Here is a 15,171-nt window from a genome sequence, read left to right as displayed (position 1 = left end):
GATCAGGTTAGCTTGTTTAGTGGTGAAGGGGCTAAATCAAACCTCTCAAGCTCTGGAAGAATTGCTTTTAGGTAGAATTGTGATGAAAGCCATTTTGCACAACAGAGCTGCCGTTGATTATTTACTTAAACATAATTTGGGGTGTAATGCGGTACGTGTTTTAACCTACGTGATGATTCCCGATCTATTGAGAAACATATTAGTAGTTTGAAAGACCTGATTTCTCAAGTGACCCAGGATCAAACCGGGAGCTGGTGAGATCAACTTTTTTCTTGGATTCCTACCGTGTTACGTTACACTTTTATGTGCATTTTTATATATGTTTTAATTTTGGTTATTTTTTGTTGTATTTCTTGTGTTCCTAATTTAGCAATGATGTTTTGTCAGTTTCCGAAACAGTCTTTTGTTTCACTGGGATATGGAAGCTGAAATGTAGGTAGATTGTAGTGCTCGAGTGAAAAGTGAGCTAAAACATGGTGCTGGCAAGCGGCCATTTTGAACATTTGCTTCCAACCGCAGTGAAAGTCTGCATTTTTCGTTGCATTTTTTAGAAGGCAAACATGATTTAGCAGCGCCAGCTGTATTCTAGTGAGAAGTGCATGAGTTCATTGCGTAGGATAGTTTTGCAAGGACAAGCTACGCAAAGAGGCTGAGATGAGCAGGGGCACTGGTAAGGGAGGGTGTTGGGAACAGGAACACAGTAGCATGAGATGGGTTTTTCCACTGTCTGGATTTTTCCACTCTAAGGGTGCCTCCGATGCTTGCTGTCTGTCACTTAGGCCGGGGACATTCAGTAACCTATGGAATGCGTGGACTCTGACCTGACCAAATAAGAAGAGTGGGGTAATCCACTCAGGTAGAAGGAAAATCTCACTGAGAAGGACGCTCTATTCCAGAACGGTTAGCTGAGATGCTCTGTCTGCCTACCTGCTTTGGGGCTTTGCAGTGTTGTGCCAGGCGAGATGAAGGTGTTCGCTACAGCTGCGCTAACAGTGATGTATTGGCTTATCTTTTTGTCAATGTATTTCTCTGTGTGATACGTAACATTTATTCCTTTGTATGTTTGTTAGTAACTGAGAATAAAGGGCCTGTAAAGAGCCAATTATATTCTAGCTATTGGTCTAAGTTTGTGTTATTGCCTCCCTGTGTCTAAGAACTTCCATTCTGTGTAGTGGTCTATGTATTACTAATCTAAGGGGCCTACACATTTTGGGAAGCAAAACAGTTCTCTCTTCGGTCCTTTCCTGTATTATCTGCACCTACATGATGCACTGCCAAATACTTGTACCGTCACCTGCTCCAACCAATTCCTTCCCAGGTTCCACGTTTGCCCCTTCAAGGTTAACTACTCTTAATCAGCTTACTCTGATTCTCTGCTTTCCCTCTGGTGTTGCGCCTCCTCTCCCCCTTACTTTCCTTTCAATCACCTCGTTTCTCCATTCGTCTTCCTACTCTCCTCCCCCACTTTTACCTTCTTCCTCACTCAGTGTGATCTGCTGCTCCTCCTCTCTTTACCTTTCACCTTACTCCTCTCTCCAGCTGGTCTTCCACCTCTGCTCTCCTTTCACCCTCACCCTCTCTCCAGCTGGTCTTCCTCCTTTCACCTGCCTCCTCTCTCCAGTTGGTGGTGGTCTTCTTCTCTCAAATCAACTGTCTTACCTCCTGCTCTCTCACTTGGACGCACTTTCATCCAACCTTCTCCAAACACACCCTTTGTCCAGTCTCTCACACACTTCTGTCAAACTTTCCTCCTCAAATCGTGACCTAGCCATGCCCTCTGGGACCTCTCGGTTTAACTGGGAACAGATGTTTTACTAAATTTGCAGTATTAAGATTGGTTTATGAGTATTGTTCTTCATGCTCCCAGCTTCATGCTCCCGCAGGACTAGCCAGTAAAGGCTTAAACAGCCGTCTTGACTTTTCTACTGACACATGCACGAGTGATGGTGAGCACTTTGGAGCTACTCTCTCCTCAACCTCCCTCTGCCTCTCCTGTTCAAGTGCGGACCTTAACAAGCCTTTACTTTCAGGGGAACACAAGGCTTACAAGCCTCTCTGCAACTATTTTTTTGTTTTTGTTTTATTTGTGTGTGTTCAAAAAGAGAACTTTACAAAAAGGAAGTAGAGAAACTGAAGATCAAAGTGACTACACAGGGTGGGACCCTGAACCTGATAACATAATCATTGTGTGTTCTAGAATTTTTATAGTTGCTAGAAGCCAGGTTGTTCGGTCTCCGCCGATCAGTTTCATCCACCATTTTTCTTCATCCCACCCTCGTTCATCCACGATTAAGTGTTTGAGGTAGGCCGATCTCAAGGCCGAAGTTTTCAGGCATGACAAAAGCAGGTGTCGAATTGATTCAGTTTCGGACTCGCACAAGCGGCAAGTGCTTGTGTCGGAAAGGCCTCTGATGTTACGAATTTCGTTTGTCTCGAGCAGATTCATCCTTATCCTTAGCAGAGAGGTCTTGCCCCCCTGCTGGGAAATTTTTGAAGGTACTTCATTGGCTCGTTAAGTTTGCAGAACGATGGGGGTAGGTGAAGGAGGAGTTTGTTGTTGGTTGCTGCCTCTTGGTTTGGATCCAGTCTAAGTCTTTCAGTTTCTTGTATACTCTAGTCGGGTTTGCAAGTAAGGCCCTTTTTGTTTCTTTCCAAGATGCTAGCATTTTCACCTTACCAGAATGTAGCTCTTTGTTTAGCAATCCATAAATTTTATCGCTGTCTTCCATGATACATTTTCTGTATAACCTGAGGGCATTGATGTTTACTGTGGCCTTTAATGAATAAGCCCACGACGAATTGCAGCAATGGATGTAGATTTTGGGATAGAGAGGACGGCCTTCCAGAACAGGCTTTCTAGTTTCGGACAGATTTTGGTTGGGATCGACAGCATGGCTTCAGCACCGTAGGTGATAGAAGGGACGACTTTTTTCCTGTAGAATTCTATCACTGGGATGCATGAACATTTTCCAAATTTTATGTCGTTCGCCTTTCCTTGAGAAGCCAGCTTCTTGATTTTGTTTTGAAGGGTTGCCTGCATGGAAGACTTGTGTTTCGAGTTGTCCAACGAAACACCCAAGTATTTGTATTCGGTAACCCTCTCGATCTCGTATTTCTCTAAGCACCATTTGTATTTGTATGTGCTTTTTTTCTGGCCGGCTTCCAGGATCATGATTTTAGTTTTCTCTTTGTTTATTTTTAAGTTGTTTTCAGCGGTATAGATGAGTAGGTTGGATAACTGTCTCTGGAGGCCGATCTGGGTCTGATCCAGTAAAATAAGGTCGTCAGCATACAGTAGGTGGCTTATTTTGACAGCAGCAACTGACGGTGGAAAGGTGCGCGCCAGATCTTCTGAGACCCCATAGCCACCGATGTAGGCAAGGAACAAAGCTGGAGCTAGGGGGTATCCTTGTTTTACCCCTCGCCCGGTCTGGATTTCGCCTGAGAGGTTGCCCCTTTGTGACAGACGGACCCTGAGAGTGGTTTCCGAATATAAAGCTTTGATTGGCTGCATAATCTCCTGAGGGCAGCACCACCCCTCTAGTTTTTTCCACAGGCGGTGCCTATCGACTAAGTCCAAGGCCTGGGAGAGGTCGATGAAAGCGACAAAGATCTGCAGTTTGCCCTCCAAAACCTTGCTTTTCAGGGTGCTGATGGTTAAAATGTTTGCCGCCGTGCCCATGTTTCTTTTAAAGCCCATTTGAAACCTGTCATTACAGGGGGCCGACTCTGCCCAGGATTGGAATCTTTTCAGAAGCAGGCTCCCAAAACTTTACCAATGCAGTCCAAGAGGGCTATGGGGCGATAGTTTAATGGATCTGTGATGTCGCCCTTCTTGTAAATCGGGACGATGATGGCTTTTGTCCATGAAGGCGGCAGGGATTTTTGATCCAAACATTTCCTGAAGATTGACGCAATCAGCGAGGCCCATTCCACTTGGTTTGATTTCAAATCTATGTTTGAGATTCCGTCTGGGCCCGCTGCTCTAGAGGTCTTCAGCTTTTTGATGTGGTCTCTGATTTCTGCTTGATCGTTCGATGCAGATTGGCTGAAACTGAACGATTTCTTTCCGAATGAAACATTGGCTGCAGGGGCTTGAAAAAGGGAAGTAAAATGGTTTATCCATTTTTGCTCAGCCATGGTGTTAATGGTCGAGTTGTTGTATGAGGGTACCGAAGATTTTAACAGGGAGCAAAACTCTTTCACTTCATTTCCGCATATGGCCTTTAGCATAGTTTCCGCGTCCTGCTGATAGAGTTGGTGTTGATGGTGTTTCACCCAGTTTTTATAAATTGATATTGCCGTCTTTAGTTGTTCTTTGTTTTGCGGAAGATTTCCGAGCCACCTTTTCAGCCTGCGGAGTTCACATCTTTTTGCTACCAATGTAGCATCAAAAGTGTGTCTGGGCGCGATAAATGTAGAGACTGACTGTTTTGATTTCGCCCTGTATTGGAGTAACAAGGGAACATAATCCAAGATTTAATTTCCCTCGGTGCTCCCATCGTACGCATATTTTGCCAGCAGAGTTGTGACTGCTTGCGCTGTCAAGTTCAAGCGGTTTCCCCGAAGATTTGATTCAACCCCTATGACGTACGGTGGAGGCTGTTTAAAATGATTGTCCAAGGTCATGGTAAGCTGGTTGTGGTCGCTGGTTGTTGTCTTACGGACTTCAAAGTCTTTCACCTTTCCCAGAAGGTGTCGAGAGGCGAAGATGTAGTCGATGGTGGCGTGGAGGGAACCTTGTTCCCAAGTAGGAAGGCGATGGTCATTTGGGAAGGATGAGTCCAGGTTCTCCAATTTTCTTGAAGACATTAGGGAGGACCAAAGGCACCCTTTTTTAGTGGCAGGCGTCGTAATTGAGATTGCATCCGGCTTTGCAAGCCTGTCAAGGCATTGGGCGTTCAAGTCCCCACAAATTATAATTGAAGGAACCTGGTGTGTGGCTTGGATTTAGTCTACCAGGTTCTCCATCATGGATAGATAAGTCTGTTGGTTTATGGCTGCTGGATTCCTGTAGGTGTTAACAATTGCTAATTGCGAAGTTCTGGAATGCGGTTTTTCTACCCAGTCAAGTAACACTGCCAGGATTGAGAGATTTGCTTGAAGTGTGGCCTTGAACTTCAGTCCAATTCCCTGCTGGCAGGCCATGAGGAGGCCCGATGTCGGACAACCCAATAGACCTTTGTTGGCGGGTGCCAAGATGATGTCGTAACAATCCATTGCCGGTGTTTGCCGCAGCCAAGTCTCTTGTAGGCAGATGATATCGAATGAAGTTAAGTTTGCGTCGCCCATCGTTGTCAGGTGGAGATGTCCACGAGTACTCCATGAGCAGAGATGAAGGGAGGAAGAGTTGTGGTCGACAGTCAGACGGTCTGTTGACCCTTTGGGCCAACCTGCGGATTGCTATTTTTTCGTTTGTGTCAGCACCTTGGGAAGCCAAGCCCAGAGCCCCTGTAGTTTTTCTCTTAGTTTTGAAATGGAGCCAGAGCTCTCTTTTGTCGCTCGAGGGCTTTCCCTATTTCTCTGCTCAGAGCGCAGGGCAGAGGCCGATTCAGCATTTTCGGTGTTGATCTTGGAAGAGTTGGCTGCCTGACATTCAAAGGTTTTTGTCAGCTTGAGTGACATAAGTTTCTTCTGTGAAGTGGTGGTAGAAGTTTCTGGGAGCTTCGAGTTGTGTTTATCGGCTGTTCGGTGGATACCAGTGGTTCTTCTGCTTTCACACCCATTCTCGTTGTCTGGATTTTTGACCTGGCGACTCGATTCTCTCTCCGAGTAACCTGGCTTCTGGAGATGGAGTTTTTGACTTTGGTTATGCACAATATCACCTAGAGAGGCCAATTCCTCCTTTGCTCGGGCGATTTCCTTTTTGGCACTCTTAGAGTCGGCGTAAATATAGGCTTTAGCTCTGTCGTTCGAGTGGTATGGGTCCACTATCTTTAAGTCTGAGGATTTTATTCCACGTAAAGCTGGAATGAAGCTGAATAGTGTGAGGATACCTCTTCTGTTCAGAATTATATCATCTTCATAATCTATGTGTTGTTCCAGCTTGATGGGGGACTCACTCGGATGTTGTTTTTCCTTACGATATTGCTCTGTTCTCGACGTATAGTGGAGATTCGAGTGCGATCCCCCTTTTGTCGTTCGACTTTGCCCCTGTGGTTTTTCTCCCTCTTCTTTAAGAAGCGATCAGACTCCCGCTCACCGCACTTCTGATGGGCGGACTGGGTGCGGGAGGACAGCCTTTTATGGCCTGGCGTGTCGTGGGGCCTCGAAGATGCAAACAGCACCATTCGGAAGCTGGGAGGGCAGAGGGACGTCCGTCTTAGCCGCTGATGGAGATTTTTTCTACAATCTTCCAGGGTGGTGAATTTGTAGCCTGTATCTTCTTCAATCGGATCTTCAATGATTTCCGGCTCGACCTGACGGCCGGATTCCCCAGGCGAGACCGAAAAACGGAATTCCTGGGCTTTTTGCCCTCCCTTGGCTGGCAGTGGGGCTTGGGAGTCATCGATGTGTTGAGAAATGTTCATCAAATCCTCTTCTGCCAAAAAGTCTTCTGTTGTTCGAGGAGAAACATTGTTTCCCTTTTGGTTAACTGGGGGGGTCCGAGCTTTGGACCGAATTTCCTGCTTTCCGTGCCCTATTGTTTGAGCATGGAGCCCGTGGCTTGACTTGTTTTTCTTTTTGGATTTGGATCTCGCATCTTGATTTGGGCTTTTCTAGTCTCGCTGTTGAGAACAGAGGGTATGTGCTGTCTTCTACCCTCAGGATTGTTTTTGGAGTTGGAGGAAATTGCAGCGGGTCGTCCGTTAATGTCAATGACCTCTTGATTTACTGGCCTGCAATTGCCGGATCCCGCTGACAGTTGGGTAACCGGGCTGGGTGCTGGAGGTTGAAGTTGCACGGGCGAGTTTGGAGCACCTGCTACAGCCTCCGTTAGGTTTGTTGAAAGAATGGGCACGGAGTCTTTAAGTCCTTTTTCCACGTCGGACTTGAGGGACTTTAGTTGACCATCTAAGGCAGTGATGTAGCCTTCTAAAAAAGTTAATTTTGAGTACATTGATGCTTGGATCGAGGTGTGGTCTTTCAGGTTTTCATGAATGCCTTCGTAGAGTTTAATGAACGGGTTCAAGGCAATGGTGACTGCTGACATTATTGATAGGAAGTCCCGCTTATTTCCGATGGAGGTTCCATTGGAGAGCCCGGTGGTTGAGAGCGCTGTTTGGGAGCAGGAGTTAATATATGGCTCTCGTTTAAAAGCCTTCTGACTACAGGCGTAGATGGTAAGTCTAAAGTGGCACGACTGTCCCGATCGGGGGGCAGCAATTTGTGGTGATGGTCAGGGAGCACACCATCCTGCAGGGGACAAGCTAGCTTTCTTTTATCTATTGGAGGGGGGCGTGAATCTTGAATTGGGTTTCCGGGCTTCTGTCCCTTGGTGATCACGACCGCCCTTTGGACTCGGGTTGCTGATGCCGGGGGGTTCTGTGTCCCGGCCAGATCTGGAATGACACGGACCTCGTTGTTTGTCTGCGTGTTTGAGTGAGGTGAACTTTGGATAGAGATTTGCTTGGTTTTTGGTTGGGCGGGGGCAGTGTTTCCCAGGGAAGCCGCCTTGGCTGACTCACTATTGAAATAGGGTGTTAGTGGGTAATCTGGGCCCTTTTCAGAGATGGCCGGAGGTAGGGGTCCAGGTTGGGGAGCAGGAGGGTTGGGCTTTGAGGTTGTCACCCGTGGAGACCGTGATGGAGAAGGAGCTTTTTGCGCCTTAGCGGCGTCCTGTGACGTGGGGCGCTGCTCTCTCGCCGGGGACATTTTTCTTGCTTTATCCGGAGGTTGGCATGTTTTTACCGCCTCCAAGATTTCCTAGTCAGTGAGATCCTCTTGCCTGTTTCGTGGGTCTGGGGCAAAAGCGTGAACAAAGTCTGTTACTAGGCTTGAAACCGAAGGCTTTATTGATTCTTGTTTCCATGGTTTATTGGCTCTTTGGCCACTTATTTTGCTTTTAGAGGTCTGTAGACTAGTAAGAATTCTTTTGTGTTTTTCGGTTTTGGAGGCCCTTTCCTTCTGGGGGCTCTGGTTTTTCTGGTGTCCGGGGACTTCAACTCCTTCCTGCGGCGTTTTTTTAAGTTTGGTGCTCCTACAGGGGGGGCTGAGGAGGCCTCTAAGGGCTTTACCAAACTGGGGACAGATAGTTCTTTAGCTTGTTGATCAAGACCCCTGCAGTCCGCTGGAGACCTGGGGGGTATGTTGTCTAGGAGGGGGAGAGCTGTATTGAGCAAGTTGGTGTGGACTTGAGCCTCAATTTGCATCCAGGGGTTATGCCCGTTAATTATTGGTGCTTCAACTGGGTCCTTAGTTGCTGAGGCCCCCCTCTCATGCGGGGAGCGCCCTTGGACCAGTTTGTCCTGCAGTTGCAGCGGGGTTGAGACCTCCGTGAGGGGGGGCGTGGCCACGCTCTCCCCTGGCCGCTCCGCGCTCGAATCCGCCTGCGGCTGCCGAGCCTCTGTCGGCTCCCTCGCGGCCTCCCCTCCCCCGCTCACGGGCCTCGGTCCTCCCTCCGGAGGCCACCGGGTCCCGGAGCTGTGAGGGTGGAATCGGCGGCTGCAAGAACGCGGGCGGGAGACGAGGTGACACCGGCGCCGGCAGCGGAGCGACAGGTACCTCGGGACGGTCTTCCTCCATTTCTGCTGAACTTCTTCGCCTCATTATGGCAGTGCTTTTTGTGCTTTTACTGGCGGGATGTTTGTTGTTTTCCACCCGCCTGAGGCGGGATTGGACTGTTGGAATCTTGAGTTGTCTTTGAGTCGGGCCAGACGGGTGCAGGTTTTGCACGCAGCGGTTTTGATTAGTTTTTACAGCAATATGTGGGCACGCACTTCTAAGCAAGCAGCCCTCCTCAGGTTCCATAAAGTCATGCTCGGCGTCCATAATAGGCGCGATTTCCAGCGTAGGTGCCATGGCAGCCATGCACAGACTGCCAAAGACTGCACACTCGCAGCCCGCTCTGCGGGAGAGTGAAGGTTTTGTAGGGTGGAGGGAGTCAGGACACCTCCCACTGGAACTGTAGAAAGAGTAGAGTGACTGCCAAAGACTGCACACTCGCAGCCACACTCCGCAGCCCGCTCCGTGGGAGAGTGAAGGTTTTGTAGGGTGGAGGGAGTTAGGACACCTCCCACTGGAACTGTAGAAAGAGTAGAGTGACTGCCAAAGACTGCACACTCGCAGCCACACTCCTCTCTGCAACTATTCCCAAATATTAAAACTGCCTCTCGGCTCCCCTCCGACAGTAGGCGGACGGGGGGCTGGAGGTGGTGCTTCTCTGGAACTGTTGGCCTAACTTGGATCTTCGAAATCTATTGAATGGGTCTCAGGCTGCACACCCAGGGCTTTCTCTTTAGTGTCCCTTGAGGGAACATTACCATTTTGTGGAGGCATTTGCTGAGTCCCTTTCTGCCGATCCAGACATGGTAGGTTTGACCATGGGATTATTCCTGTGCTGCCTCCGAACCCGATATCGTAACTTAGGTGGTGATACCTGGCCTGTTTGGACACCAGAGCCAGCACCCCAAGTGACATACAGGAGACTTCATCGCACACAGCATGGGATAATGTGCCCCATCCCGTTCTGTAAAGCACTTTTGATATCTGCCTCAGCTTTGACACTAGTGGTTTGAAGCAAATATATCACATTTACTATTCCACAGTTAAAAAGTATATTATTTCAAATGTTTAGTGTTTCACCAGAGTCAATTGCATCCGGTTTTGTAATAAAAAAATGTGTGTCTTTATTCACACTCTAAGAACATTATTTCTTCACATTTGCAGGTGCAATTATCAAAAATGTTATTTTTGCTTATTCGTTTCACATTGGCCTATTTTGCATGGTTTTAGTTTAATTGTATTCTGCCTAGCCCCTGCACAGATTTGAGCTCTATCGGTTAGATGTGGTTGAATGACTGCAAATGTAAACATCTGAAACGTTCTTGATACCAAAAAAGATTGTAGCAATAGTCTTTGGATGTGGAGTTTTTCAAAAATAAATGTTACAGCCAACCCATAGCAATTCTAGTTTAAACGTGTACAAATGTTTGCTTATTTTTTCAAAAGACATCAGCATGCCATATTTGCCTTGTCAATAATATTTGAATGTTGGTAGGCTTCAATTTTAGGTAACATGGATCGGTTGGGTTTACTTGGACCAGGAAAATGCTATGTGGAATTTGGTGCTGGACGGGGAAAGCTATCCCACTGGGTGGATATAGCATTGGAAGGCGAAGCAAACAAATGTTTCCTCCTAGTGGAAAGAGCAACCACACGATTCAAGGTACATATCAATATTGTAAGGTACAGTTAATTCTCTGGTTCTGTGCAGATTTTTGTATTCACAACACTCAAATATAAAGTTACAAGGATATCGGTTATCCACTGTTTCTTAAGAAAGGTTATTTTTGTTCTTACAAAATGTCTTTTTTTAATGTCTTTTTTTGGTGAAGTGTTGGAAGTGTTTTGCTGTGTGCTGTGCTGCGATACCCCGTGGATGCTGTCTTTCATTTTGCAAATGTACACCTTTAAGAAGGCAGACCACGGAGAAAGTAAAAAGTACTTCATCCAACCCCCTACGCGAAACATAGGGAAGTGTTGGCTGCGTTAGGCGGCGGAGGTTGGACCAACACAAGACACTCAACGAAGAACCATAGGAACTAACCTGTCTTGTCTCCCCGCACTGCTAATATAGTGAATCCGACATTCATAACGTTTACAAATCTGCCAAGTAAACATGAACGAAAAAATGACTTGATTTCTCTGGCAGTATATAATCATTGCCAGTTGCCTTCACAGTTAAATACTTGTCATACGACTATTTTTGGTGAACAGAACAGTCGAGGCAACTGTGGTATTAATTAGTCTTTGAACCTCGACAGTTTCTACCACGGAGAACATAACGCAGCACTTGCGTGATTTATAATTGAGATAATCTAGTCTTCGAGGTAACTGTGGGCTAATTAAACCTTTGAACCTCGGAGCCTCCGCATTCTATTCAAGAAATCTTTATCATTTCATAGCGCGAATGCATGTTTTCTTTTTTTCGTCCTCCTTCAACACAGTGAGGTGACTGCGGGCTGTGTTTTATGCCTTTGAACCTCACTGTTATCCTAGCCTTGATTTTCTGAGTTTTTGCTTTTGTCAAAGAAACTTGTCTTTTTCTGCTCAGATTACTAGCGTGACTCACAGTTCTGACATTATTTATTTATTTTCTATTCCTATCATAACCTGAGTCCATTTCAGCAACACTGACTGTGGGCCATTCTCAGTGCCGTTGAACTTCGCTGGTAGATACAAGTTTCAAAGTTTAATATATGGCGTCACAGTGAAGTGTCTCTTTCCTCATGTACAATTTGCGAAGTACAATCCAACGAGATGATTTGCAAGCTCCTGAAATGGACGATTCTCTCATTAGGCATATGAGTAGTGCAATTCCCACAGTCCGCTCCTCTCCCGTTTTGGAAGATATGGTGCACTTACGTACTGAGGAGCAGGAACCCCCTACAATTATGCCATCATCATTAGATCAGGGGATATCAGTGGCTCCTTCGCACATGCCTCAAACTACTCATATTGTGAAGCATATGCTTCTAATATCTCTGGATTATACTACTTTCACTTCCTCCATGAAACGTCATATCAATCAATTGGTACAGAAAAGAAAACCAATAATTGACACTACAAGTGAAGCCACAAATGTGTCATGGACATGAGTCCTATTCAGCTAAACCTGCTTCCTGACGCTGACTCCAGTATGCCACAAAGATGCTTTGACCTTTCATCTGAAGGACATACACCTACTATTTTCAACCAAGAGAGATCCCATTCAGATGATTTTAATGAACCTCACAATGCTCTCCCTTCCTCTTCCACAGCAACTACGTCTCATTACTTCCAACCCAACTGTCACTATGTGCCGCAAAGACCCAGTCCCAAGGCAATTCAATCATGTAGAATACAATCTCCTGGGACGAGCCCTGCCTTAGACTCTTTGAATACTAATAACTCAACATTATCAGCCCTGAGCTTTGTGCTCAACTCTTTGGTGAACGTCTTTGTTTCTTTGAAAGATGAAGTCCAAACATACTCTGGCATTATTATGGAACTCACCAAAGAAGTGAGCAATGTTGACTCCTCTCTTACTGGTCTGAATGGAGCACTATCCCATCAGTTTCAACAAATCATGTTACAAGTTTCAGCAAATGAAAAATCGCATACTGAATGTATGACCAATTTGACAAATGAATTTATCTCTCACAAACAAAAAAGATATCTCACATGGTCAGAAATGAAAATTGCCATACTAGCCAAAAGTAATGGTTTTATTCATCATCCAGTGCCGGGGGCATCTTCCTCTCAATCATGAACTTTTGATGACGGCACACCTTTATCTACTTATGTGATGGAGGAGTTCATTCGCCTGGCCCAGACAGTGGATGAACAAACTCTTATCAGATGGTGCAACACCAGACCCTACACCTAAGTCACAGAGTAATTACAGTGTACCTCTAGATCCTACTATCGACAATTCCAATTCATCTTCGTTACCTCAGTCCAGCTCTAAATCGATTGAGGCCCAGGCCCTTTCAAATGCCATTCATCATCAAATCCCAAAATGTATCCTAAGAACGGCAAACAAAAGAAAGCTGGAAAAAGGAATTTTCTCAAAACTCTCGACCATATTGCACAAGAGTCTGGAAAAAAATCAAAACAGAAAAAGCATCAAAAACGACTGCAAAGAAAGCACAACAACACATTGTCGATGGAGTTCAGTGTCCCACATTATACTGACATTCCTTCAAAAGAGTCAAATCAAAATATGAGATCCATATCCTCAACTGCATCACAAACATATATACCATCATTTCAACCCATTCCGCCTGCCAAACCCCTCAAACTGGCTCCCATATTTTGTAGAATAAAATGGTCTGGTGTAGCACCAAAAATTAAAGGTTGTGGATCAGACTACTGACAAAGAACGTATAGCAGATTCCATACCTACGCCGCCAACTGATTGCCCAGCAGAAGCATTGGCGGACGCTCTCCCTTTCACCTCATTACAAATTCCTAAAGCTCTCGACCCTCCATCCTCTGACAAACCTTTTGCTGCCCCGAAACTTTGGCTTTAACAACTAAAACAAAAAAAAGGAGGCACAGCTTTAAATCGTAGTGCAGTTCTCTTACACCAAACAAATTTCAGACCTGTATCTTTTTTCTTCTAAAGATAACGACAGACTATCATTTCCTTATGAAGCTGAAATACATATAGCTAATTAATTCTCAAATCTAATGATGTTACACAATCCCTTGTGTTTGCTGCAACAGATCTGAAAAAAAGTGGGATTAGAAATGTCATTAAAACTTCCTTCCCCGGCCCTGACTAAAAATGTCAATGGGCCACCAACCTCAGCCATGGAACTTATATCCACAGTCCCCTCAGTTACTCAGCCTTATCTTCTGGGTGCATCCCATGCAAAAACAAATGGCTTAATCAATGGTCAAACTGATAAATCGAAGTTACTATCCTTGTTACCGGACATTATTACAGAAGTGTTTTTGAGGATGAATGTCTCTGAAAATACACTATGGCTAAAAGATCAAATACATTTCCTTAGTTGGAACTCTCGTGGTCCCTTGTCTTTTAGCCATGCAGACAAACAAGATTTTCAGAGACTTTGACTTTGTGCTACTTCAAGAGACATAGCTCAGAAACAAGACATATCTGGATGGTTTAACCATAATTTCTCAATTAGCAACCTGTCCTAATGGTGGCTGTCCTTCTGGTGGTCTCATGTTGTCTATTCGCAATACTGTAGGTCTGAATATAGTTTGTCTCATCAATGTCATTCATGGTATTTTGGTTCTGCGATGCTTGATTCCATGGTGACCTGTTCGTCGAGGCCTGCTCATATTTAACATATATTGGAAACCAGTAGCATGTGATCGTTCTTCTTTCCAGGAGTCCTTTTCAGGTATTCTGACTGATTAAAAAAATTAGTTTCCCTACTGATTTATTGTTCATTGGTGTGGTGGGGACCTAAATGCCTTGTGTACTTCTCTTGTTAGGGGTTCCTCCAAATCAAGGCTCAACAAACATCATGGAGAAATGTGGGACCAGTTGTTTAAGGAATGGGATCCAACCATATTTTTTTTTAAAACATATTTATTTTAAACCAGTTGTACAAATGAATACAGGCATATCTGAAAGGTATGAAAGACCCCAGTTCCAGACAGGCGAGAGAGAGTGCTCGAAGTCCAGAGACCCCCCCGATGCTCTTCCCACCCCCTCCCTCTCCAGTTCACTTCTTCTCCAGGCCCACCAGAGCGGGCACGTCTGTTAGCCACTCATTGCCCGAGTGTAGGGCCCATCTGCCTGATTGGGGGTTGTGAGTCATCGCTGGGAAATTCTGATCATAGTCTAGGAGCAGGGCCCAAATGTTTGCAGATCAGTGTAAAAAGCCTGCCCTAGCTGCCGTAACTTTTTCTGCGACCAAAATGTCCCAGAGTTTGATCCACCAAAGAGTCATCAAGGGGCCCTCAGCAGTCTTCCAGGTCCGGGCTATTGTGATTTTTCCAGCCAGTAGGAGTTGTGTGAGGAGTTTGGCCGTTTCTTCCCTGAAAGGGGCCCTTAAGGGTCCCTCGTGATATGGAAACAAGGCAATAACAACCATACACGAAAGGATGCGCCAGACACAAGGTTAAAATTCCCAATGCTAGGGTTTATTGCAAGCAAAATAGTCCCAATTGGCCAACTGTGGTCTCACGCCCCGCAACGTTTATTCTCTAGACCTCGAGGGACGCAAGAGAGCGAATTACGTACATCAGTTACATATATACAAAATGCATATCATACAATCAGCTATGACATGTTTAACACCCCCTTTTTATTGAGTTTCTTTGAACTCGGGATGATGGACATTTCCGATGAGTATGACAATTATGACACTTTCGATGTCTATTCTAGTAACAATGTGCAATTTAGAAAGTGCGGAGGCATCTTCTAGTTGTTGAACAGAACACGGTGCTTCTGTTCTTGGAAGCAAGCTGCACACGGGGGAAGAGTCACATTCCAAGCTTTGCTATCTATGAGGTGCTATTCGTGTCCTGGGAGCCGACACGCTCTAA

At 45.6% G+C, this 15,171-nt stretch overlaps 1 protein-coding gene across 2 annotated transcripts in view; it reads left to right on the top strand.

The window, feature by feature from the left end:
* The window catches only part of TRMT13 (tRNA methyltransferase 13 homolog), an 876,862-nt gene that overhangs the window by 467,787 nt on the left and 393,904 nt on the right, over positions 1-15,171 (top strand). For both annotated transcript variants that reach the window (XM_069641589.1, XM_069641588.1), the window contains one exon: positions 10,160-10,327. In XM_069641589.1, the coding sequence (XP_069497690.1) occupies positions 10,160-10,327 (168 nt within the window). The remainder of the gene's footprint in view (positions 1-10,159; positions 10,328-15,171) is intronic.

Source organism: Ambystoma mexicanum, chromosome 1q (assembly GCF_040938575.1).
Source record: "Ambystoma mexicanum isolate Mex_15411 chromosome 1q, UKY_AmexF1_1, whole genome shotgun sequence".
Taxonomy (NCBI): Eukaryota; Metazoa; Chordata; class Amphibia; order Caudata; family Ambystomatidae; genus Ambystoma; species Ambystoma mexicanum.
The sequence above is the reverse complement of the archived record's forward strand: the minus strand, read 5'-3'. Positions and strand labels throughout refer to the sequence as shown.